This window comes from Erithacus rubecula (genome assembly GCF_903797595.1).
Source record: "Erithacus rubecula genome assembly, chromosome: 13".
NCBI lineage: Eukaryota > Metazoa > Chordata > Aves > Passeriformes > Muscicapidae > Erithacus > Erithacus rubecula.
Window position 1 is genome coordinate 8,395,985 of NC_136665.1, and position 25,945 is coordinate 8,421,929.

Genomic DNA, 25,945 nt, shown 5'->3' on the forward strand with positions numbered 1-25,945 from the left:
CAAAACTGCTTGTATTTCAATGTTCAGCCACCTTTTAGGTTTATATACTGAGTATCAATTCAAGTACTTCCAGATTTGAAGACCACAGTTCATCACACAATCTTGTACAATTCATTGATAAAAGGGAGCTCTTTTTTTCAGAAATGTTTGGGGGAAGGTAACAAGTGTTACACCAGTCTGGTACTGCTTCTTAACTTGAATATAAATCCACTTTTTATAGAGGGAAAGAATCAACTTTAGGCAAAAGTCTATGGGTTTTGTTTGTTTATTAAAAACTGCCCTTTTTAACCAATCATTTTGTCCCAACTAATTTTGTGAATTTCGAGTTAAGTGGTTTCAAAGACTCACCTGGTACCGACCAGCACTAAAATCAAATTCCGAACAGGAAATCCCCCAAACACAGGATTTGGACAACCTGAAGATGAGCAGTGCAAGTCAGGGGTCTCAGCAAAGCCAGCAGTGCAGCAACAAGGGTCTTCTGGAGACTCCACAGCTGCTCCCTGTGGCTGCTGCCTTCCAGAAGCCTGAGGCAGAGGACGATGAACAAAATGAGAGAATCGCTGGGGAAAAAGGCCCCGGTAACTCAGCAGATGTGGAATTCAAAGGACAGGATTAAGGAACAGATAAAACTGCACTTACCCCAGTGCTAGTTCACAAAACAAATGAACAAAACAAAACAAAAAAACAAACAAGCAAAAAAAGCCTGAAAGCCCCAGGAATCATTAAGCTGAAGTGGGAGAGGATTGAGGTTTCTCTGATGCAAATTGAACTCCCCAGTCATTAAACCCAGGTTTGTCTTTCTCACAGTAATCACAGTAGCCAGATAAAAGCTGGTGGGACACTGATGGTGCTGCATGGCACAGAGCACCAAGTGTGACACAGATAACTGCTGTGCATGAAACCAAGCTTGGGGTCCTCAAGCACTTTGCAAACAATGTAAAAACCACAGACAAAGCAATGTGTTAGCAAGCCCCTTGTGCATTAAGAGTTTATTTCATTTTTTTGTAATGGAACTGCACCATTGGTTACTCTAATTGAGGTATTTAGCCAAAATCCAGTATATACTCATGAAAATAAGTACACTGCCTTAGAGCTAAGTAAAAACATCGTACAAAATTTGTGTCAATGTCAAATAAATACATTAATTTTAATATCTATGTAAAGAAACATGACTTGGATACTCTTGCAGTTAAAAAAAGAAAACAACTGGCTCTTTCACATATTTTAGGCAAACATTCAGCTTTACATTAAACAGACCTCAAACTGAAGCCTAGGTAACAGGTCAAATACAAATGTAGAAACTTAAAAGTGCCAACAGACAAGATAATTCAAGTACAGTAAACGTTAAAAAATATATGTATTTATTTAAATTTTCAGATGGTTCCAACAGGGACGAGCCATCAGGAATTTAAATAGAACATGAAAACATCTGAGATAACAAGAACAAGAAACATTTTGTTCCAGAATAAAATAGAAATCGTTAATCCAACATTTTAGAAACAGAGAAGTCCACAGCAACTTAGAAAAGGAGACTTAAAGAGTTCATTTTTGTTCTGAATATGGCCTGGAAGAATCACAGCAGCTATCCCAGCCACCAGGTGATGATGACTTTTCTGTATCCATGCTCTGACTGAAGGCAGATAGAAAATAATTGCTCCCTTCTTGGCTTTGATTTGCAGGAGAAATTGGGTATGTAGTTCCCAGAAAAGTCTGATGAGTGAGTACACTAAAGTGGCTGAATTGATGGGACATGTTTAATTGTCTGCTATAAACCTGGAAGTTACTGAAGGGAGTTTGTTCAACTGCATTGTGTTTTTCTCCTTCAGCAGAGCATGTGGTAGAAACTGGAGTAATTGGCTGTTTCTCTTCTAAGTCAGTTTTGTAAGTCTTTTCCACAAGGCCAGTTTGTGCTTCAGGAGACAACTCTGTAACTGATAAGCAGCTTTCTTTAGCATCTACTCCATGTGGGCCCTTGGCCTCTGTCTGCAAAGCTTCCACATGAGTATCATACTTAGAGGCATCACTGCAGATTTCTATTTCTGACAATTCATCCCCTGAATCCAGAGACATGTCTTCCTCATCCTTTTCATCCTTTTCTACAAGAACTACATTAAAAGAGAGAGAAAGTCCTATTCTATTGAAATACAAACTTTGGTTTAAAAGGCCATACATTACTCACAGTGTTACACTTCAGGTCTGCCAGTCCAACAGCACTTTAAGTCTTGGTCTTCAGCCACTCGTGTTCAACTTACTCAACACACACATTTAACCCTCTGTGGGAGTGTCCAGTTACTCCGTGCTAAAAGCTTCTGCACACCGTGTTCATATTTAGTGCTGGGAAATCCCAACTCCCAGCTCCAAAGGGGGCAATGTCAAAACAGCATCTAAAGTTACACAGCAGTGAGTATTTGATCAGACAATTAATTAATGGAGTACAATTTCTGACATCCCAGTACAGTTTATCTACTCTAAGTAGATAAAGCAGGTAGAGACAAGCCTATCCTTTTCCTGAAAACAGATGCCCTGTCTTGTGCCTCCAATACTATGCTAACCTGTATTTCTGCATTTAAGGTGCTCCATCCCCATTGCTTTTCCCCCATCATTTCAAATAGAAAAAGAGTAGCTTGAGAGTTGGGTTTTCCTTGCCAGCTGTAGTGGCCATTGACCACAGCCAAGGCACACTGTCTCAGGATCTCCACCCCACACATGCAGTTTGGAAAGGAAAGCTTAAGTGTGTTTGACATTACCTGATTGTCTTTGGCCAGCACTGCAGGGAGAAAGGTGGTTCTGCTCAGAAACAGAGTTGTGATACCCAACGAGACTCTGGAAGTTACGCATAAAGTCATCAACAGCAGCAACCACTATGCCATTGTCAACGTAACTCGAGAGCGCTTTGAGATTCTTTTCTGAATGCACAGAAGAAGGGCTTGTATTAATATTTAGCACCTATTAGCAAAAAAGGGGGAGAGGTATTCACAAATGTGGGGTTCACCTGTTAGGAAGACAACATGTCTCTGTTGTATGTTTTGAGCCTGGAGCCTGATGAGACAGTCAAGTTCTGGAGCATTTCGAGTTTGAGAATCACAGTTATGGTAAGACAGAATCTCCACCAAGTGCTTCTTTTGGTATGTGTTCAGAAGGGTGAGCAGGTTCAGGGCATTGGCATTCATCCTGCAGTGGGGGAAAAGCTCACTGTTAGAAACAATTTAAGGTCAGTCTAAATATCAAAAGACAAATGTAAGAGTAAGTTCTCTTGAAGTGTGTTTTGGAAGGCATAATGAAAGCTGAAGCATTTTAACAGCTAGTATTATAGAACTTTACTTACCTCCCCAGCTCTTTGAGTTTTTTTTGTATTTTGCAGTGGACTTTCCACTGCCATTTCCCATCTGGGGTACTGAGATCCTCCAGAAACGTCAGGAACTGTTTTAGTTTATCTGTTATAGAGATATTGAATAAAAGTTAAATTTTGTGGTATGTAGACTGAAAATACTGCTTCAGTGTATACAAAAAGCTGATTTCTGTTTTCATCACAGTACAGTCACACAATAACAAACAGCAGCCACTCACTTCAAGTTTTCTTCCAGGCAGATTGGCCAACAACAGTATCATAAAACTGAGCAGCTTTTCTGTACCTCAGGTGCCCAGCAGTGATATTTAAAAGCTGACCACAGCATACACACTCTGCCTTGCTAAAATATTTCAAAAAATTGTAACTTCATTAACTATTGAATTTCACATAAAGAAAAATATATATAGTGTATGTATGTTAGGAGTAGTATGGAATAAAAGGTTCCACAGACATAATTGCATAATGTAATACTAACTGAAGACAAAATCTCCATGTGTTCTTGACAAAGGTCACTGGGCTGAGAAAGAAACTGAATTAGCTGAAGTTCTCAAAAAACATCACGGAAGATCAGATCCTTCACTGTGCTGAGTACAGGACCTCTCAGGTACTGAAATGTCAGGATTTTAGTTCTAAAGCTTCCAGAAGGATCACACCTACCTGTAGTGATGGACTCTGGGTTAAGGACAGATTCATCTGACACAACAAAACCCCCAGACACAAACAGCTCATTGTAAGTGTGATTTTTCACATCATCCAAACTATCAACCCCTGCAAAGCTGACACAGGAGAGCCTCTTCAGAGTCACCAGGCCAGGGATCTGTTTAAAAACATTTGCAATCAGAGGTTTAACCACAGGTCACACAGAAAAAGGAACCACAGAACTCTTCTACCTACTAATGCCAGGCACCAAACTTCAATACACATTTTCAGAAAATTACTGTTTCTTCTCTTTCCTGGGAAGTGCACTCTCAGGAGCATTACAGGAACAAGGTAAATGGATGTTGAGCACTTGGAATAATTTGACTTTATGTCCAGTACAGGGTCTTAAGCTGTCAGGAATAGCTCAGGTCACCTGAGAGCTGCCTTCACCTGCTGGTAGAGCATCACAGAACCAGAAGCACAACTACTCAGGCCTTTGTACAGCTTTACTACTAACAATAAATATGCATTAGCACATACATGGTGGTGGAAGAAGTTATGGGTACATGCTGGGACAAGACCACTTTTACTACAACCATTTTGTTTCTTCAGCAGCTAAACACAGGGCACTGTTGAATGCTGTGCTGTTAGAAGGAAGCAGCCTTGCTCCAAATGAGCTCTCTCACTATTGCCAACAGCTTTCTGCAGTACACAGTTACTTATGTGGGACATACCTTATGGATGAGGTTGGCAATGTCTTCATTCTGGATAATGATCAACAGTTTATCTAAATCAGCTCTTCTTTTAAGGAACTGCTCTGGATGGCACTCTGTATTGCCTAACTTTCTAAGATATTCCTGCCACCACAGAAAGAGGAGACAAGGAAAAAGTCAATAGGTAGTTTGGTAAAAACAATGCTCAAAGACACCCACAGCAAGAAGGTTTTCCACTTCAGTGAATCCCAGAGGGACTGGCTTCTTTACCTCTCCCATACATTAACCAGAAGGATGCAGCAACACAGAGCAGCTGTTTTAGCAAGTCAGTCAGTCAGTCATTCCTATCCCACATACATGGCCTGAATTTTCAAGGAAAGCCAGAAGTTTACAACTGTCATCTTACACATTTAAGTACAGAAGCACAGTGATTTCTCAAAGTTCTCTCTATTAATTAGAGGGGAAGAAGAAAAAACCCAAAGGCATACAGAGTGATTTTTCATACATTCTTTCTAAAATGGTAGCTATCACATTTTTTCCCTTATTGACTTTTTTTCTGTAAGGTCACCCCCTGGCAGGATCTTCAGAAAGGACCAATCTACAGCCTGTTCTATTTTCCAGCTCCAAGGAAAAGACTTTACATAAAAGCTAAATATAAGCAAGACTACCTCAAAAGCTCAAGGAAGAAAAGGCACACGACAGCCTACTTTCACAATTCACTTTCACAGTAAAAGTGAGTCCAGTTTCATATAAGTGGATTTGAAACACACTCTGTTCTGATACTAGACAGAGGTTGAACCAAAATAGCTTTACCTTGATTTCTCTGCAGAGAACACTTTCTTCCTCTTCATGAATATAAAATTTGACAGTGTTTTTCTGAACATCTTTCATGATTTCGACCAAACTGTTAAATACCTCAGGTCTTAACTGGCTTATAAAATCAGAAAAAGCTGGTTGAGTTGAAATGTTTAAGTTCTCAGGGGATTTCTGAGTCTTTTCTGGTGGTTCCATGAGATCAGCACCAGAAGAAGTCTGATCCTCTGGTTTAGCATTCCCCATTTTCTCCTTCCCTAGGGGCAGGCTCGCTGAAGGCTGCTCCTGAGCATGCAGCTCTTGGTGCAGGTTATTGCACAGTGGCTCTGGGCAGGGCTCTGTGTGGGGCACAGGCCTGGGGGCAGTGCTGCTCAGCACCTCCAGTGCCTCGGGGCTACAGTAAACTGGGGGGGGGCGGCTTCATGCATGAGGAAGCCAAAATGACACTATTCAGCTTCTCGCTCAGGCGCTCTATATATTCCTGGACAGAAATCTCTGATGCCTGCAAACAGATGTGTTCAGAAAGTTTCATTAGCCTCTCTTGGGTAGAAAGGACTGGTGTGGACATGCCACTGACATAAGCAATGTTCTTTTGCTGCAAAATTTCTTGAATCTTTCTTGCAAAGAGCTTGTATTCTTGTATGATTGTTGTCTCTATTACTGCACTTATGGAATGCGTAGCTGTTGAAGGGTAATCTGCTAGCTCATACTGATCTTCAAGTTTCTCCACTTGTCCTGTGTAATGTCCATCTTCTGCTGTCCCCTTCTGTGTGTCTGAACATGGAGAGCATGGCAGCTGATAATCACAACTTCTCTGTCTATTTACTACCCGGGGGTCATTAGGAAGTGCATCTGTTGGTGGCAGGTACTCCAGTGGCTCTTCTGGTGATTTTAGACCTACAGAGGAAGAGTTCATCATCATCATCATATCATGTTTGAAAGTCACACACAGCTGATACACCAAAACCTCCAAATCACAGCCTGAAAACAGCATTACTGTTATGCCTGCCCCACCAACCAACTCAGATCCCAATACTCAAGTATTACAGTCTGCAGAGGTACAGAAGCACAGGACATTTAACAACTCCTAGGACAGTAAAACAACACAGTCCAAGTCTGCTGAAAAAGCAGAATACAAGTTGTTTTCCCAGAGATAATGCAGAGTAAGCACAACACTATATACCTCCATTACAAATTAAAAATTAAATTAGAAATCAAGCAGGGCAACATATTATTATTCAAGTATTTTCATTTGCTACTAGGTTAAAATCCTTTTAAAAATCCTAGACACAAATGACCTTGGACTGCAAGATGCACCTGATCTTGTAATTGTGAACACGAGGTTTTTTTTTTAAGGGGAGGATATCAGTCTGATTGATTACTGACACAGATTCAGTGGTGCTGCAAGGTGTGCTGGAAGCCCCTCATAACCCCAGCTCAGTTTCTTTACCATCCATATTCAAAACTAAAGTTTTGTTTTTAACTCATTCACGTTTCTAATCTGTGTCAATATGAAGGCAAACCAATATTCTCCACCAGTATCTGTTTTCATCCAGCAGATTTCTGTATTAATCAAATACAAGAAACAACTGCTCAGACTATAGATGTGCTTGTGTACCAACTTGCTTGTGCATTTTATCCAAAAATTGATCTATGAGCCCAGATACAAACCTTTAGACTATTTTTTTATTCGCTATTTGCAGGAATATAGGAATTAAAAATCCATCTTACCGGTAATTGGGATAAGTTTCCAGTGCATTCCAACTTCCCCTACACTATTTGAGCTGGGATGTTGCCTGTGATAGCCATGTTCTATAGATGCACTAGGACAGGGACTGTAGTCTTCAAAGGTACTCCCAGTGCTTGCTTCCTAAAAAACAAACAAAATGTTCACCTCAAAGCAACTTCTTTTGGTTTTGCTCACTATTCAGCTTTTAATAGTGACTTACTAAAAGCAGTTTTTTCTGAGCAGTTGACAGAAAGAACACACCTGAGTTCACCAGCACACTGGCAATTCTGCCATCAGTCTAGTCCAGTCAAACCTGGAAATGTTTCCATGAGGCACTTCCCTGGTCTATCATGAAATTACTAAGGGCACTAGCCTTACAGTTGGAAGCTGGGGGTAGAAAAGAGGAAGGGAGGGGAGAACTGGCTGCTCTCATGCTCTTTGCAGGCTGGTTGTCTTGATCCCTGATTAAAGCCATGAGATGCTGACATGGCTGAGGCACTGTCTGCAACTAGTACTGGGCCCTTAACAAGCCAATTTCATCTCATGTTCCAGATGGGAGGAAGCAAAAACAGTGTGGAGATTACAGGCAGGATAAACTCTTCCTGCTCTATGACTTAGAAACTGAGCTTTGTGGCAAGTACCAGGAACAGAGATCACGGAACAATCTTACCTTAGGGTATCTTACAATAACCTATTCTTGTAGGGTAATGAGCTGGAGCAAAGGGCTGGGGCACTGTGATCCCCTGAGCACAACGGAAACTCAAACAGCACTGCACCGAGGAGGCACACATAGAGAGCTGAGCTTGCAGTGAATGCTCAGAATTCTTCACCTCTGCTTCTTTTTTATTATAGAAAGAATAAAGACACACTTAAGAGCGGAGAAGAAATTTCCGTCTATGTTCTACCAAACGGAAGAGCTTTGCAGAAAAGTTAGTACGTATCTGTGTTTTGCCTCTGTAGAAAAAATGAAATGTTTTTTTTTCATTTAGTCTCATTTATGAATTCACTGTCGCATCCTGGCAGTTTCACTTACTGTAAATTGTAGTGTGTGCTCAAGGGCTGCTTCGTTGGGTGGGAGCTGCAGACTGACATCGGCCGGGGTAGGGAAAGCACGGCACATCAACTTCCAGCATGGCCGGGCTCTGAGGGTCCTTGTAGGCAACACTGTCAGCCTGAGCAGTGTTAGAAGCTCATGATCATCTCTGTCCTGAGCTGGAATGGAACATATTCATTTTGCCTCATATCCTCTTCAATTTTCCTCAGTGCCTAGTTCCTGACTGACAGACTGTAGCAGGGCTGGGTCCCCATGGCCCGCAGGGGCCAGCATCTCCAGCAGCACCCTGATGATACCCTCGGCAGGGTGGGACACATCCGCCTGCCTGAAGTCACCCTCGTGGCCAGCAATGGTCAGAATTCCACTGAGGACACAGAGTGGGGTGAATCTAGGGGTGAGGAGAAGAAAAAGAATCCATTACTCAGTCTTAAAGTAAAAACAAAACCAGATCCCCCCCACAAACATCTGCCACATAACCACAGACTCACTCTTTAGCATCAGTTTGTATGCATGCATGTAGATGTGCATTCACCACATATTCTACATTAATAATCAACATAAAAAGACGTTTGAAGGTTCACAGAATTCCAAGCAGGAGTCCCAGCCATAAAGTCCACCCTTTGCCTCCTTCATCCCTACATGCCAGTCAGTATCTTTTGTCCCCCTCAAGAGGACAAAAAAGGACAACTAAGATCAGTCACTTCATCTTCCAGTGATTCACATACACGAGTGACTGGTGCTTGAGGGAAACCTGCTCTTCTTGCTCCCATTTCCCCCTTCTGCAGGAGGTCTCTATTATTGCCTTGAGAAAAGGGTCAAGGAAACAGAAATCAAAGGGTTTTTTCTGGGAGATCTTAAGTCAGAAGGTATCTGTGATACTTCTCTGAGATTTGAATGTAGATAATTTCACATATAGAATAATTGATCTTATTAAGTTGTTCCTTTGTCCCACCTACACACATACCAGTTATTTCAAAACTTAACTATGCTTTCTCCCTTCAATCTGAACTTCTTAGTATGACATAGGGCACTGGACAACAAAGAACCACAGCAAAGTCAAACCCTACAAAACACAATATCAAGTCTGCTGAGTGCACTGTATTAGAAAGTGTTTACACAGCTCCAAAAGCAAGTAAACTGTTTGAAGTCTGCCTTCTTTCCAAAGATGGCAAAAAAACAAAAGCAACTTTCAGGAAAATTCCCCTTGTGTTATAAAATGAATACGTGTAATTGGCTTTCACTACAATTTATCTGCTTTTATTAACTGAAGTTGCTTGCAAATTATTATTATAAGCTTTAATTGCTTTTAAGATATTAAAGTTTTGTAATTGCTTTAGGGCCAATGTAAAAAGGGGAAGCAAGCTTTACAATACAGAAGTGGGCTTGCAAAGATGTATCACCAAGATATAATTACTATTGCAAATGTATATCTAAGATAGCACAAGCAGAGAGGGAAAATACAAAGCCTAAAGTGGCATCAGACCCATTAGAAGACCACCCTAGACTGCTGAGGACAATTGAATTTGCAACGATGAGGCAATCAGAGCAAGACCTGTGGTCAACTATCTCCAGAGAAGGTGGCAAGGAATTTGAGGAAAGCAATGCAATTGTAATGGTAATTGTAATGGACTGCTAGCTCAATCCAGTGGGTGTGTCTGGCTGCGGCCACAGGACCCAGCATGTGCTGTAACTTTTATTTGATTGATTGTTTCTCATTTTTTTTATTAAAACTCTTAACATTTTAAAAAGAGTGGGCTTCACTTCTCACATTTGTCTCCTAGAAAGTGGAAACCTACAAAAAATAAACTTTATCTCTACTGACAGGATCTCAGGCCAATGTTTTAAATGAACCATCATGCATTGAACTGCCATAGTGTGCAAAAAAAATAATCTATAATGATTAAATGTTAAACATGCTTTGAATAACAATGTTTTAAAGAAGAACTGTATAAATAAAGATTTTCCTACTTCGTACTGACAAATATTCTCTGAAGAGTCACCATTTTTAGGTATTTCTGCAATATGTTCAGATTGTCTTCCAGCTTCTTTTCAGACCACTTCTAATTCTGGGGTCTTCAGAATCAGAATCTCCACCTACATTTTTTTTTTCCTACACTGGATCAAGCTAATAAGTTCTTTGAATCTTTCAGTATCATAATCCTCCAAGAGGCAATTTTTTGTTTGGACAGCCAGCAGCTTCATATTTGGGATGGATTCTTGTCCTGCATTTTGCCTTGGCAAAGTGAGGAGTAGTGTTCTCTAGTTTCATAATCTGAGCTGGGACTGAAGCGCTGAGGCTTCCGATTTCTATCCAGCAGTTCCTTAGCTCTGGAAAACTGGGAGCTGATAGGTATCACAATAAAAAATATAGTTCTGCAAGCACGACAAGGTGGCCTTTGTATTTTGGGGCCGGGTACAGATTTTTTCTGCCATCCAGCCGTGTATCATACTCATGCAATATAAATTCTCTACCTCTTCCAGAGCCACAGTAGAGTTTTCTGAAGTACTCATGTATGTACTTTTCCACAACAGCACTGAAATCTGCACCGCTGTCATTACGGGACCGTGTTAAAGCAAAACGCAGAGACTGAATCAACTTTGTGAATTCTGGAATGATTTCCTTTTTTTTGTGCAAAACCATGGTAGCTGAATTCTTCTGTGCTCCATACGGAACGCTTTCTTGTGCTGCCACAGGAGAAAAGGGAATCCACAATGAAAACCAAACCATGAAGCTATATAAAATGATTAGCTAGCAATACTCTGTGTTAATATATATTGCATAAAATGCAGTTTGGATTGACCATGAAGAAGTAATTCAGAAGCCAGGGAAGCCATATCAAGAAATTTCAACAAGTTTACTTTCTCAAATATGAACAAATGAACCTACAATGTGTGATATTTGCTTTTGTGAGAAACAAATTTCTACAAACACCATGACCATAACCAATGCAAAACTGTTATTCTTCGTTCACACTGACTGAATACTACAAAATCTTCAACAGAATATCATCTCTGTTCAAATAAACTTGTAACAGCAGGGAACACACATACCTGAGTTAATCACACTTCTGGGCTCTGGAAACAGAAACAATGCATGAAGCACACGGGACCGCCCAGTCTGGTGGTCTAGAATACAAAAAAAATAAAAACAGTTAAAAAGGAGAGGACCACCAGAAGTCAATCTAGTACTCAAAACCCCACCCCCCAAAAAAATCTAAACAACACACTGAACCCAAACACAAACCCAGAGTACACTTACCATAAGGGGACATCATTTGCCAAGGAGAAAGAAGAAAAAGAAATCCTCTGTCCACAAGTGGTTTCACAAGGACCTGTTTTCAAGCAAAAACAGTGAACTGCTTCAAAGACATTTGCTCACTATGAATACTTTTCCTGACTGTAAGATAATTTTCTTGGGCAGAGAAGTGCCCTGATACTTAAGAGTATGCCAGCTGAGCAATTTCAGTGAAACTGTGGATCTTGTTCTATGCCTCAAATTACTAACTACTAAAATTATTTTCAAAAACAGGAATAGTCAAATCTGTTGCACTCACAAGTTTTTCTTTCTCTAGTTTTTGAAGTAAACCCTCTAAGTGACTCCCAGAACGGGACTTCTCCACAACTTCAAACAGGGTACAGTGCAAGCCACTCCTTGACGCTGACACGATAGAAGGAGAGAAACAGAAGGTAAGAAAAAATGAAACTAAATTGTAATTCAGAACACTTGAAAATCCTGGATTTAAAGAAATTAAGTGAGAACAGTTTACCTTCTTTTCCTTCTGGGTAAGATTCTTTTAAGAAAAACGCTGGTGAAATTTTTGTCTTCAACAGATCAATGCTTACAACTTTTTCAACCTCCAGCTTCTCAGGACTGGAGAAGAAGGGTGGGGAGGAGAAAAAAAATAAAGACCTCTTTTTACCTTCTATATTCCTATGCTCACTGACAAAATAAGAACTAGTAAATACATGCTCTTAAGAATAATTTATTTGCACTAGCTCGTGAGCCAGGGGTTTTTATTCTTGCAGAGGAGTGTGAGTCACTTGAATGGAAAAAAACCCAACAAACCCACAAACAACAACACACCAAACAGCAAAGAGATGTTGACAGTTGTGCACCTGAACTGAAGAAAGTTCTGGACACACGACTGGAGTCTTGTTCAATGTATTTTAGGCACCTAAGTCAGTGTTTTAGATTTTTATCTGAATTTATCCAAAACTCACAGTCGCTACTCAAGTGAGTTTTAATAGAGCAGTGTTTTAAACTTACTGTCTAAATGGCAATACTCACAGCTTGCATGGAAGGAAACGTAGTGCTGCTGATTTTAGGGAAATGTGGCACACAAGTCTGCCTTTATTCCAAAGCTGTCCCCTCCACAACGTAATGCTGGATTTCTCTAAAGTAAAATGGAGAAAGGAAGACTAAGTGAAACCACTTGCCAACTGTGACTGAAAGAAGAGGCTGCTGAATCTCCAAAACCAGTTGAGGGAAAATTTCATACTAATACCAGACCAGATAATAAGGTTAAAAGGTAACAGCAAGGGTGTTATCAACCCTGTTATGTTTTGATCTACTCTGAGCAGAGTAAAGGAGGTTGCTACAGGTTTGTTACCTACACCTGTCAGTATAAGCACAGCTTTGATGCCAGTTTCTGAGGAATTATATCCTCTTTTTCCTTCCTTACTTTAACTGTCAACCACCTTCATACACATTAATTTTGCTTGAACCAGGTGCAAAACAAAGCATGACAGAGAGCCATATTATTTGAAGAGCCATTGAACAGGAGATTCAGGAACTTTAGATCAGTTCTTACTACACTTTAAGTAGGAAAGGAGGGAGAAAAGACTTTTGATTTTGGTCCCTTGCGGTTTCTTCTAATAAAAGAAGATACACAAGGTGTCTGTTTGATCATCCAGTATTAGCAACCAGTATGGTTCAGGATAAAATTCAGGTATACACACTCAGCACGACTAAACTGGTCAAACATAAAACTAGGCGGGAAAAAACATCAAAACCTTCCCTGTCTGTATCATAAATCGCAAAAATGGAATTCATTCTTACCTGTACTTCTATCTGTTTGGAAGGTGTTTGCTCTAAACAAAAGAAGACACAGAATGACTAGGCTGGAACAGAGAATTCTGGCCACTGAATTTTATATTAAGCATAGTTTATCTGTCTAACAAAATAGCAAGACTGGTAATTCCCTCTCTAACCTCAATCTATCACTGCTGCAGCATCTTGCATTATTTCAGACACTTTGATAACTGCTTTTAGCATTTCACAGTACAGTCACCACATCTGGACATCTTCCTATCAGGACAGTTACCACACACAGTGGATCTGTGATCAACTGGCCATCTACACATTCTCTCCACAAGCAGTCAGACAGCAGTGAAGGGTTCAGAGACAAAATATACAGAACATTATTTTAGAGTACCAAGCAACATAATGCTGTGAAAATTTTTATGTCCACAGATTTCCTAACTCAGGTAAACCCCCTCACTATTTGGGGATTCCACCCAGCCAAAAGGCAAGCAGGTGAGAAGAGCAGCAGAACTGCTTCCCACAGGGACCACCCTGCTGCATAAAACCAAATTTGCCACCTAATGCTTTGCATTAGAAGTATTTATTATGCTAAGTCCCTGTGACATATCCATTCATTTCAGCACTGCTTATTTAAAATCATTCTAAGCTACTGCCAAGAACTATGAATTCTTCATGCTACATGCAGATGTTCCAAAGCTTATTTCCTAGCTTACCTTGATGGGGGCACAAATTTTGGTCCTTGTACCACATCATCTTTATAAGTAAATGAAACAACAGCATAAGGACAAACATGTCTTGGTCTTGGCCTGATCTCATCAAAGCTGTATTCATAAAAGTAGTACTGGGAAAAAGAAGTGACAGTGTTAAAACAGAAGCCTGGAGCAACAGTCAATTTCTTTAAAAGCTTGTATTTAAAATAAAGAAGTTTTTTAATGCTCCTCTCATATGTACTATAGAACACAATAAATTAAGGTAGTTTTTTTACCTTCTCCCTCCTTTATCAACCACTTAGATATACACAGTACTTCAGGAGTGAATCAAGAATGAGACATTCTTGAAATGCAACATTTACTTAGAAGTATTCCTGGTGAGAGAAGGGATAACTAATAAAAACAACAAAAAAAATTGAGTTAAGTAAATATTGCAATGAGTTTTGGAGTCTATCCTTAGTTCAGTCACAAAATTCTAATATAAAATATTAATTTAGGCAAATTTGTAATGAAAAATGAAAAAATACATTCATTTTTTAGCCATCTGATTCAGTGTCCAGCTCAGCAATTCACAAATGACAAAATAAGTTGTTAATACTGAAGAGAATGCTTTCAAGTAAAGATTCTGAAATCTGCAGAATTATTGGTGGAATAATCTGACTGCAAGGGATTACTGCAGTAAGATATAGAACTCCCTCATCATCTCCCAACCTGATAATCTGGAAAGGGGAGTAAGGAAAAAAAAAAAAAAAAAGAAAAATGCTATTCTTTCCTAGTCAACATTTTCCCTTTTAGGAATCTCACTTAACCACGAGTTGTATTTTCACACTTGAAACTCCCCATATTAACTCCTCTTTTCCAGTCTCCACTCCAGTCCCATGTGCATGCCCATTATTTTCTATTCCAACTCCACCCTAACCTGAGGGAGAATGTCACCTGAGTTCAGGATCACACAATGGCAACAGGAGAGGCTGCCACGCTCTGCTGGGATTTCTAATGCAGGCACCTGTGGGCTGCTACACAGACCCAGCTGCAGCTTCACAGGGAAGCTCAGGGTTTGTTGTACCTCCAGTGATTTTCCCTCCATTGTTTCAGAAGTTCTGTTTATGAAGGTTTTATGTAAGAAGGTAACACGGGCTCAGCTTTACCTGAGTAAGTTCATAGGCACGGTAAGCCAACAAGGAGTTGACTTTACTTGCATTCTTTGAAACATGACACTCGTGCTTAGGGGTGGGATCCAAACACACTCTTCACAGAGGATTCCACTGCTTTCACCAGTGTGGTCATAACACACTTTTCATTCTTCCCTGTAATAAAGCACAATTGTCAGCACAATTTTTTCCTGGAAACTGCCAAATTGCTCCAAGTACCAAAAGAAAGTAAAAGCAGAGAAAATAAAACAGGCCATTAAGAAAGCCACTTCTAGAAGTGTATTATTTTCATACTTTGAAAAAAAAACCAATAAATTTTTGCCTTTTATAATAACTTATTGTGCTTTCTTTAAGCTTAATACTAACACTGGAATTTAAATCTAGTAGAAGTCTAGTTTCTTTATACACAGATGATTCTGCAAATTAAGTTAGGTTAAAACCACCTGTGTGTTATCAGTAAGCAATGTAATCCTTCAAGAATAGCAAGATCAAACTACCTTTATTATTTTAAAAACAATCACATCTCCAGTTGCTCCAGGTTCTAGAGGATTAGGCTGCAATAGATCAGCATACTTGGAGATATATACACCTGAGAAGAGGATAACAATTAACCAAAATATATTATGCTGAATGTTAAAACATTATTAGAGGTTAAAAAAGCATTACATGGGATTAAAAGCACAATGGCTACAAAATGAACACTCAAGCGCAAAGACAAAATAGTTTTGTTCTTTTCCATACTTAGTTGTTTCATAGATTTTAAGGCCTCAAACTGTCATTTGTTGTCCTTGCACCTATTTCTGCTTTCAATATTCATGTCCATATTCATTCATATTCATATTGTCTGCTTTAATACTCATTATACATCTGTATCTATGTTCTTCTTACACAGGATAAGAAATCAGTTCCTAATTTTTTATTTGAAAAGCTTTGCAAGAGGAACTTATTGTTCTGCACTCTCAAAACTCTTTAACACCTTGTGACTCTTTAAGTCTCCATTTATGTATGCTCTTCGTGGATTTGTGGATTCAAGAATTTTAGTTCTATCTACATCAAACTGAGCTGAGGTAACTCTGAATGTACACACCTACAAACAAATACAGAGGCAGCCAGCCACACACTGCATTAAGCTCCTTGGCCCCCCAGGTTTTACTGGAAAGACATGGGGATCTTGGTTTGACTTAAAGCCAAACCAAGAATTAGGAAATTTAACTGAATTACTCAAAAACAGAGTTATGAAATAATGTTCTGATGTCCATTTCCTTTGCTAAAAACATCTTGCTGCAATATTGCTGTAGTCAGTGATAGAAAAAGGACTGAAAGTTCACACAACTGCATCACTTTATCTGTCAACTGCTACTGAATAACCAGCACTTATAATCTAAAGATAGTTACCCATGGAAGGGTGCCCGAGAGTTGTGATTTGGAGTGGCCAACCTGCAGTCCCTTTTCACATATGCCTCCGGATCTAAAGAGAACAGAGGTTTTTTTATGCAAATCTGTTAGGAAGCCAGGATACAAACAGAACAAACAGTGAGAAATTACAATTACAGAATTTAAATAGAGATTTAAACATAACCCAAACTCTTACAAAAAGAGGCAAGACTAGTCTGAATTCTCTATAAAACTATTAAACTGTGCAAGTTGAACTGTGATATGGAGCAGCTGCATAGACTCACCTCTATCTTAAAAAGTAGAGCCTCCCCATACCTTAAACACCATTTATGAACATTATTTGCCTTTAAAACAGAAAATTTTAGTAGTTAAAACAGAAGCATGCTTGTAAAATTATTGCATGCTTAAGGAATCCTGACTCTATAATAGCAGACAAAACAGAGAAATCACCTTTCCATCCCTTTGATTAACACAGAAAAAAAAAAACAGAGCCTAAACCAGAGAAGATAGGGAGACAAGTAAATGGAGTACCTTAAGTAGCAGGGAATAGAGGATTTAAATGGTGACATATTAGATCCCTTTCCCATCCTTCTACACCTTCCAGTGCTGAATTTTGCAAAAGTAACTTTTAGACTGTGTCAATAAAAGCACTCTTAAAAAAAACCAAAGCCCCAAAACCTCTCAATAGCTGAAGACAGCCCTTCCCCTGCAGTGTTTCACTGCTCACCTGGCAGCGATCCACCATGAGGAACGCGTAACTTTCCAAGAGCTCCTTCTCCGGGCGCCCGTCGAATTTCAGCTCTCTGCGTTTCTCTGTGAACTGTTCATACAGAAAGCTCTTAACACAGGTACACACTGCTGCTGGCACAGTGTCAATGTTTTAAGGCTCCATCTATATTAGCAGATCCAAGTATACAAAAATAATCAAAAGGTCATCCAAATCAAATCACTGGATGCTGTAATTAAATTTCAAAAACATTATACCTGTGGGAAATGTAATTGGCTTAATCTGTGCAAATATTTGTTTTTTTAAGAGACACTCTTCAAACAAACCTGGGCAGTAACACTTTAGTCTGATCTTTGTAGCAGAACTGGCTAGAACCATCCAGACCAATGCCTTCCATATCATCTTTGAAACTCTAGAAGTAAGACTTCTTCTCTTTCTAGGACACAGACCTCTTACACTGTGCAAATATTTCTCCAGATGTTCCTAAGTGCTGCTGAGGTGGTTTTTATTGCTATTTCTCAGTTGTAACTACAAATAATTAATGTAATAGCAGAAAATGCTTCAATTTATTTTATAACTTCAAGATGATAACCACAGCAAATGAATTATATATTCAGTTACTTCTTATGTGAAGCTTTTTGGCACTGGGAATAAAAACTTAATTTGAGATTGATGAGAGCAAGCCAAGGCTGGACTTCAGAGGCACAACAAAGGCACAACAGAAAGGCTTCAACCAAGGTGCTCCACTTACTAGATCAGTAATCAACTTTAGTTGTAGTACTTCTTGGAAAACAACAGAACTACAAAGATTATTTAATGTTGTATCAGGCACATATCTTGATGTCTTAATTTTCACAGAAAACATCAGCCTTGTAAAGAAGACATTGCAACATCTTTCCAGATTTTCCTTAATAAAATTAAGAACATCTTTGAAAGCTAAAAACACACAGACTTAAGCAGTGCCAAATACAATTTTTCTTTTGGTCTTCCTGGAGTATCTGTCAGGCAAGAGTTTAAAATTATGGAGTAATAAATTTGCCCGAGAAACAGCTGCTTACATTTCTGGAGATGTGAGTTTGCAATTAAAGACCAACCACATAACTGAAAATAATCCCCAGGTCTGCCTCTACATTGAGAGGATGCACTGTCATTTGACTGGCACCTTACTGAGAAGCAGATATACTCACTTCCTTTTCCAACAGCTCACTGTGTACTAAGCTGGCTCTCTTGTATTTAAAATTGGACACTGAACTTAGATCCATGTAGGAAGAACGCAGAATCTTCAAAATATCATCAAATTCTCGAGAATCTGAAGGTACTGGCTGAAAGAGTGCTATAAAAGAGAAGAAATAAAATAATTAGCAACAATATAGATGTGAAAACATCCAAAATTTTCCAGTTTACTGACGGTTAGTGCATGAATGGCTTGTGATTAAATTTGAAATACAAAACATCTAGAATACTTGACAAATATGGACTTAAGAAAAGTTTATCTTAAAATTTCCTATAATGGTAGCATCATTAAAAAATCACATTTATGCTTTCTTAATATTACTCTGGAATAGCTAGTAGTTCTCAGAGGTTTGTAAGGGAAGCACCTCAAGTCTGAATTTACCCCTAGAAAAGCATCTCGTATGTACTGCAAAACACTAATTAAATTTTCAAAACTGTAATTTACTAATTAACTCTTCTAATTAAGAAGCAGGAACAAATTATCTTAATAAAAACCTCAACAAGAGTTTCATAGCTTGGCCTCACTTCAGAACTATTATGAGGTTTTGTGTTTATTTGCTTATGGCAAATTAAGGTAAATACGAAGAAATCCAATCCTATTTAAAGAAGACAAAGAAGCTCCTATTATTAAAAAACCCTGCTGCCTGTGCTCATGCTTGATGATGTGTTCCCCTACTACACCTGCTTTAAAAGGAAAACCCTTCATGTGTCGTTGTACAAATTCCTTCCTGGGCAAACCTTTGCCCCAGTTCCCACGGGAAGCAGTCCCTGAGCTTATCTGTGTTTGGGTGCCGAGGTGACAAACTGATCAGAGGACCAATCCCAGAGTAAGCCAGTAGAGAATGGCAGTGTAGATCTTGAGAATAGTGGCCAGGAAAATAAAATCTCTGGGGGAACTGAACTGACACATCACAAGAAGTGTTTTTTTATCCTCAGAGTAACTTCCAAAACACATACCAAAAGTGCAGGATTTTTTACTCACAACAGTTAGGAAGAACAACAACAACAGTACTAGTCTCACAAAAAGAAAAAAACCAAACAAACGTACAAACAATCTACCATTACTCTAACAACAAATTAAATTTAATTACATCTTCAGAGTATATTCTGCAAATTCATTAAACAATACGGCAGTAGATTTAGGCAGCAATCTTTCCCACACTTGCAGAAAATATTTACTGCATAAGCCTCAGTATAAAACAAATGTTCCTAATGAAAACCAAACTATTCTGTGTCATTTAGTAAAAGCTGCACTTTAGAAGGCAACACTGCATCTGCAAACTGAACTCAACCAAGGATTCCAAGGCCACCAACAAAGAGAAAGTGACTTTTTAAGAGTGGAAGTTATGGAAGTGATTTAGAAACCAAACTCATCTAACATCCTTTTTAGTAACTATACCTTCATTCTCAAAAAGCTGACAGCAATATGGGAGGAGACAGAATTGAGAGTGAATGGAATTCTCAATATTACTGGCCCTGAATGCTCTCATACTGAAGAGATAAATGCGAGAGAGAGGGGGAAGAGGAGAGGGGAGAGAGGAGCCTGCTGCAGGTACCCACGCCCTGGGAAAGCACCCCCTGATCCACCCCAGCCCCAAACATCCCCTGGACACTACAACACTAACTCCCTGTCAGAAAGATCTGGTGCTCACACGCTGCCAGCTCCTCAAAAAGGACCAGTTAGGGCAGGAGGTTATCTGTGCCAGCTGCTTGACAAAATTTCCTGTTTTCTTACCAGCGTTTACCATACCTTATCCCTTCTATCTCCTTCCCCCAGGACACAAGCTCAGTAAAAATCAGTCTCTCACTTCCATCTGGAGCCCAAACAAGTGGAAAGCATTGCAGGGTGAACTAGAAAGAGCCATCACAAACCATGTATCACGTCTCACCTACTTGCTCAGATGCAAATCTAGGAAGAGGCACATTTTTACGTGATTTAAGAGCCTGTCATACACACAAGTATTATCAACCATGTTCCTATTTGTGTTTAAACATCTTCTGCTCTGTGGAAAGCTCTGGGGAGCTTTATTTTTAAGACTGATTCAGTTTTTTTATTTCAGAACTTGAGGCACTGCAGACTTCATTTTCTCATTAAACACTACCCCAGTGAGGTGAGTAGCCAGGCAATACTTTTCAGTTTATCACTTGAGCTGTGGTGTTCAAGGATAGTGATTGTCTAAAACGTTAATGTCACCATAGCAGGGCCTTTTCCTCACTTCAAGGAAGGAGTGCAGAAACAAGACAAAGCTAAAATAAAACCCAGAAGTAATAAACTAGACCTTGTACAGTAGTTAGCAAGGCCTGTGCTCCCAGGCAAACCGTTAAATTACTGAGCTTATCTCCAGTCCTCCATCACTTCAAAGACCAGCCACGGGCACATACACATCTTCTATGCTTGCTGTACAAAGCTGATAGGGGTACACTGCACTTTTACTACCCTGTGTTAATTAAACAGTAATTAAAGTAAGGACTAACCTGCAGCATCCTTATAATGCAAGTCAATTATTGTGGGGTTTGCTGACTTGTTCTGCATAGGTAAAAATAAGTAAATACCGAGTTTGTTCAGCTTCTACGCAGGGCATTGAAACGTGTGTAATTATTTTTAGGTGGAAATTTAGTTTAACTAATAAGTACTAGTCAAGGGACAGGGATTGGACTGGATGTATGTCATGCCTGAGAGGCTCTACTTTTCTTTCATCTACTTTTCTTTCACAGCTGCCTGATGTTACAACTTGAGAAAACTGAGATTGGAGTTACTGGGTTTAGTTGCTCTAAGTCAGAACGTGAAGACAGAGCCATCCTCCTTGAGCAATCCTGAACAAAGTTTGAAGTGAAGATACGTAAATTACTGATTTTCTTATCAGCTAAGTTGGCAGAATATTAGCATTCTTCACACAGAACTCTTGCTACAAAAGCTCCACTGAAGGTGAGAAACACCCTTTTAAGACTTTTCAGTCTTCATTTTTTAAGACTAACACAAAAAAATCTGTGGTGTTAATGAACTGTGACATTTCTACCTTTAGGACTTCTTCAGCCCAAAATGTCTTGTGCTCTCAAAATGCCTAAATAGTTACCAAGTTAAGGGACTGGCAGATTCTCCACCTAGAAATAGTGTATAGCAAAGAGCAGATGCCTATTTCTACCAGAGAAAAGGAAAATTAGAAGAAAAAAGACAAGGCAAAATAATGAAGTAGAAAAAGGACAACTGGACCTTCATGCAAGTATTGCTGAGGTTTTCATAAAAGCAAGACCTTTTCCCCCCACTGCCTGAGAAACAGCAATCATTTGCTACTTGACAGACTTCAGAAATAAACATTCAGCTTTAATCAACAAGCAACCCCTTAAAGGCACTGACTGCAATGTCAGCATCATTGGTGGAATTATTCTTTAGTAAGGGGATCACTCATATAGTTCAGCAAATTTAAAAGTGCTCTTACACTGCTTTATCCTTAAATTTTGCTTTCCCAATCCTATCAAGGACCTCTCTAGTTTCAAGCAAACTTGGAAACCTCTGAAGATCTGACAAATCAATTAGAAGAGGACAGGTCAAGCCTGAAGATAAATGATAGATAAGCTGCTCAAGAGGGTGTAACACCAAGAAAATAAACCTTCAAGAGATTTCTATGAAGGAAGACAAATGCAGGCACACCTTAAAAAAATAATGTTGCTGCCAACCTTTCATTTGTTTCCTGAATCCCTATGCTGGGAAAAAGAATGAGGAAATCAGAAGTATTCTCTGTGCCAACCGATCACAGTTAATTTTTAAGAGGTATCTTTCCTTCAGATGCATTTCTCCAGATTACAAAGGATTTCTGTTAACTTTCAGTCCCTACTTATCTCTCCAAGAGGGGAGATAAATTCTGAAGAAGTAAGCAGCTAAAGCCTAAATTTTCTAGGATATTACATTTTGGAAGCTAAAGCTTAAATTTTCTCTTACATTTGTACATTCCGATTCAATTTTTAATTGCTTCACTACCAAAAATTGTTCCTGAATGAGATTTTGGTGTTTAAAAAAAAAAATTTAAATCCCACCTCCAAACAAACTCAAAAACCTCTACCTGTCATCCTGTACATACTTTGTACATAGCAGCTACGATTTCACAATCAAGGCAGCAGCTATCTCTCAGGATAATATGTCCAGGAAAGAAATGGTGGTTTAAAAAGCAAAACAAGGAAAAAAATTCCAAGGCAAGGAATGATGGAGGAAGTTTCCACGTGCACTGCTTCATGCTGGGCTTTAGAACCAAGCCAAGAAAGCTCTTTTGAGAGGGACTGGTAACAATGAGATTACTTCCCAATTTAACAAGATCTATTTAAGCACTAGCAATAAAGATGATGCAAGCATGTGCCACTAAAGCAGATGATCCATGCAGTGTTGATCTTCCAGTTCAGTTCCAGAACTAACTGAATTGCATCATTTTTCAAATGACAATACAAATCCCAATAGCAAATTGGTAGTCCTCAAACTGCGTTTGGTAGTCCATGCTGTGAGAATGTTTAGCAGCTGTAAGACCACAAGCACCACGGGCTGAATGCAGCACAGTCTGCTTTGAGAGCATTGGATGCTCTCAGTCATCAGAATCATCAGAATACCTGAAAGCCTTTCTGCAGGCTGAAAGGAAAAAGGGTAAGAATGGGTCAAATGACCCTGACATTAGCAAGTCAGTTTAAAAGTAAAGTAAGAATGGCTTGATCTTCTACCTTAGAGGCCACAGAAGCCTGAGGCTTGAACTACACAATCCAAAACTTTTTGCACACTATAGATGGCTCTACATAGGCATATGATGAATTAGATGACCTGAAAAGGTATTTTGCAGGTCTTCATTCACATTGGAACCAAATGCTAAAGGGGAACTTGAAATATTGTCGGTTAAGTATTAAACATTTCTGAAATACTTTAAAAGTATTCACATGTAACCACATTGGGGTGTGACATAGGACACTTCAGTTGTTCATGAGGCACCATGTTTTACGTCCAGGTATTTTTCTGTCAGATGAATTATAAAAGACGTTTTCCTCCAAATCAACACAGCTCTTTTTACAATGAATCTCTGCCAGACTTGTATCACCCCAGATCGGGATGGCAATGGGAAAGATCGAGAAGAAAAAACGGTCATTACTGCTAAAAGGAATTATTCTATTACTGAGAGAAAAGACTGGATAATGAAATAAACCTACCTTCATCTCTTCCTTACAGAAGAAAGCATTTCAAGAAGTTAAGATGTGACACTCTTCTCTGAAGAATAAGAAACCTATTCAAACAAGTATTTTTGTGATATGGACTAAGTTACTGACTCCATATTGAAAAAGGGCAAGAACTAAGATAAATTTCAGGAGGAAATCAGACATGTCTTCAACTTCACTTAAAAATAAGCAGAAACCAGTGGAGTCTTGTGAAAAGCAAGAAATGCCATAGGCTTTTGGAGGAAGAATTGCTCAGAAAAAAAAAAAAAAAAAAAAAAAAACCAAAACAACCAAACCTGGACACTTGGAAGCAGACCGCTTCCAAAGTGAGGCACGAGAATGTGGGATGCTCCCTTCCTCCCTGCAAAGAACTTTGACCAGATAAGAACAGTTTTCTGCGCATCGTCAATGAAGGACAACTCTGCTGTGTTTGTTCAGACGATCCTAACCAGATTACACCCCTCTCCTGCAAGGAGCAGGTCAGGGGGAAGAGAAAAGCGAAACATCTTCGCTGATGTCGGTGTCCCAAAGAAACATCTTCTCCACATGCGAATGCATCTCCAGAAGCAGAGCTGAGATCAACTCAAGCCCACCCTGATCGCCTCCAGCTCCTCCTCCTTTTAAAGCAGAGGTCTCACATTCAAGCCGAGTTTTTGTTTCCTTTACTCCTCGTGACAAAACAAAAGTGAGAAAGGAAAAAGGAAAGGTAGGGAAATAATGTAAAGACTGACACTAAAATCGGCTCGCCAGCAGCCTCGCGAGTGCGAGCCAGCAGAGCCTCCTCCACAGCGCAGGGTTTGCATGCAGCCGTGTGAGGTGTCTGAGAGCTGCCTGATGAATCGGATGGAGAGGGGAACGAGGTAGAAAAGGGAGGGGAAGGGAAGGAACCACCTTTCTTTTCTCTGCTCTTCCTGGGGATCTGAAAGTTCCTTCTAACAGGCTGCTGGTCTTCTGGGGGCTTAGAGAGAGGGGGCGGCCCCCCGAGCACACCGCTGGGTGGCTGCTGCTGCTGTTGATCATTTGCCGTCGAGATGCTGCTCCTGCGCTGGCTGCTGCTACTGATGCTGAGGTTTGTGGGGACCTTGTCCTCTGCAACAGCAGCAGCCACCAGCAGCGCCTCCTCAGCGGTACCGCTCTCAGAGCGTCCGCCATTTTGTGTGGTGTCCTCAGCGGCTCCTGCTCTGTTACTCTCCACTCCGAGGACGCCCGCGCTGGTCTTCTCCGTCCGCTGATGCTGCTCCGGCTCCTTCTCGCCGCCACTGAGGATCACGGCATCCGCCATTCCCTCCGGAGAAGCGAGTCCGGCAGCCCGCGCCTTCTCGTCTTCCCTAGCACAGCGCCCCTGCCCTGCGCCAGCAGCGCCCGCGCCGCCTCGCCTCCCCCTCCGCCCGCCTCACGGCAGCCCCCGGGCCGCCCCCGCCCCACCACACAACATGGCGGCGGCAGGGGGCGGGGCTGCGGCCAGCCCGGCCAGCCAATCCATTCGCGGTACACGTTAGGGGCGCGGCCGCGGCGCGGGCAGAGCCCACGCGATGGGCGGGGCGGGCCCGCGCGGGACCCGCTGCTCAGCCCAGGGCACCGCTGGGGATTCCCTGCTCCAGCCCCCGGCACCGCTCGCGACCAGATGCTCCCGGCCCCGGGGCATCTCTGGGAATTCACTGCCCCGGGCACCGCTGGGGATTCACTGCTCCCGCCCCCGGACACCGCTCGGTCCCGCTGCTCCCGCCAAGCGGCGGCGCCTCCTCCGGGGCCGGGCGGGCAGGAGCGCTGCCCTGAGCGGACGCCGCTCCCCGGGAAGGCCGCAGCCGGCAGAAGGCTCCTGCCCTGCCGCCGGGGCACGGGCACGGGCACGGGCTCTCCCCGCAGCGAACCTTCCTTTGGGCTCGAACCTGCCGCGGCAGTTGCGGTCCGGGGACGCTCTGGCTCCAGGGCTGGCACAGCCTTCTGTGCGAGCTCCCTGCTCTGAGTGCCAGATTCAAAGGGTTACTTAGATTCAAGGAGTTTTTCCAAGATACTGGACAAAATGACAACATTTCACATTTGAAGAATAAAAATACATTCGCATGGTTATGAAGGGCAGGCAAAAAAAAAAAAAGCTTCATTTACTTCAGCAGGATTCTTTCATAGTTGCATAGTGAGTTAGAACAGCAGTAAATAACCTACAGTAGAGGCCAGAAGGTTAATATACATTGTCCCTGTAATGC

General features: G+C 40.7%; 1 protein-coding gene across 1 annotated transcript; it reads right to left on the reverse strand.

The window, feature by feature from the left end:
* Positions 1-960: 960 nt before the first annotated feature.
* Positions 961-25,186, reverse strand: TASOR (transcription activation suppressor). Its single transcript, XM_079317487.1, is given in 37 exon segments — positions 961-2,105; positions 2,748-2,906; positions 2,993-3,171; positions 3,326-3,434; positions 4,007-4,166; positions 4,723-4,845; positions 5,515-5,931; positions 5,933-6,411; positions 7,246-7,384; positions 8,277-8,342; positions 8,344-8,429; positions 8,432-8,467; positions 8,470-8,497; positions 8,499-8,685; positions 10,252-10,338; positions 10,340-10,404; positions 10,407-10,458; positions 10,460-10,548; positions 10,550-10,630; positions 10,632-10,683; positions 10,685-10,982; positions 11,349-11,423; positions 11,557-11,629; positions 11,852-11,955; positions 12,065-12,168; positions 12,586-12,691; positions 13,357-13,388; positions 14,055-14,182; positions 15,200-15,295; positions 15,297-15,340; positions 15,343-15,358; positions 15,700-15,791; positions 16,598-16,624; positions 16,627-16,662; positions 17,318-17,417; positions 18,512-18,657; positions 24,633-25,186. Coding segments are annotated over 37 exon segments (5,025 nt in total). The 5' UTR covers positions 25,024-25,186; the 3' UTR covers positions 961-1,542.
* Between the last annotated feature and the right edge of the window lie 759 nt (positions 25,187-25,945).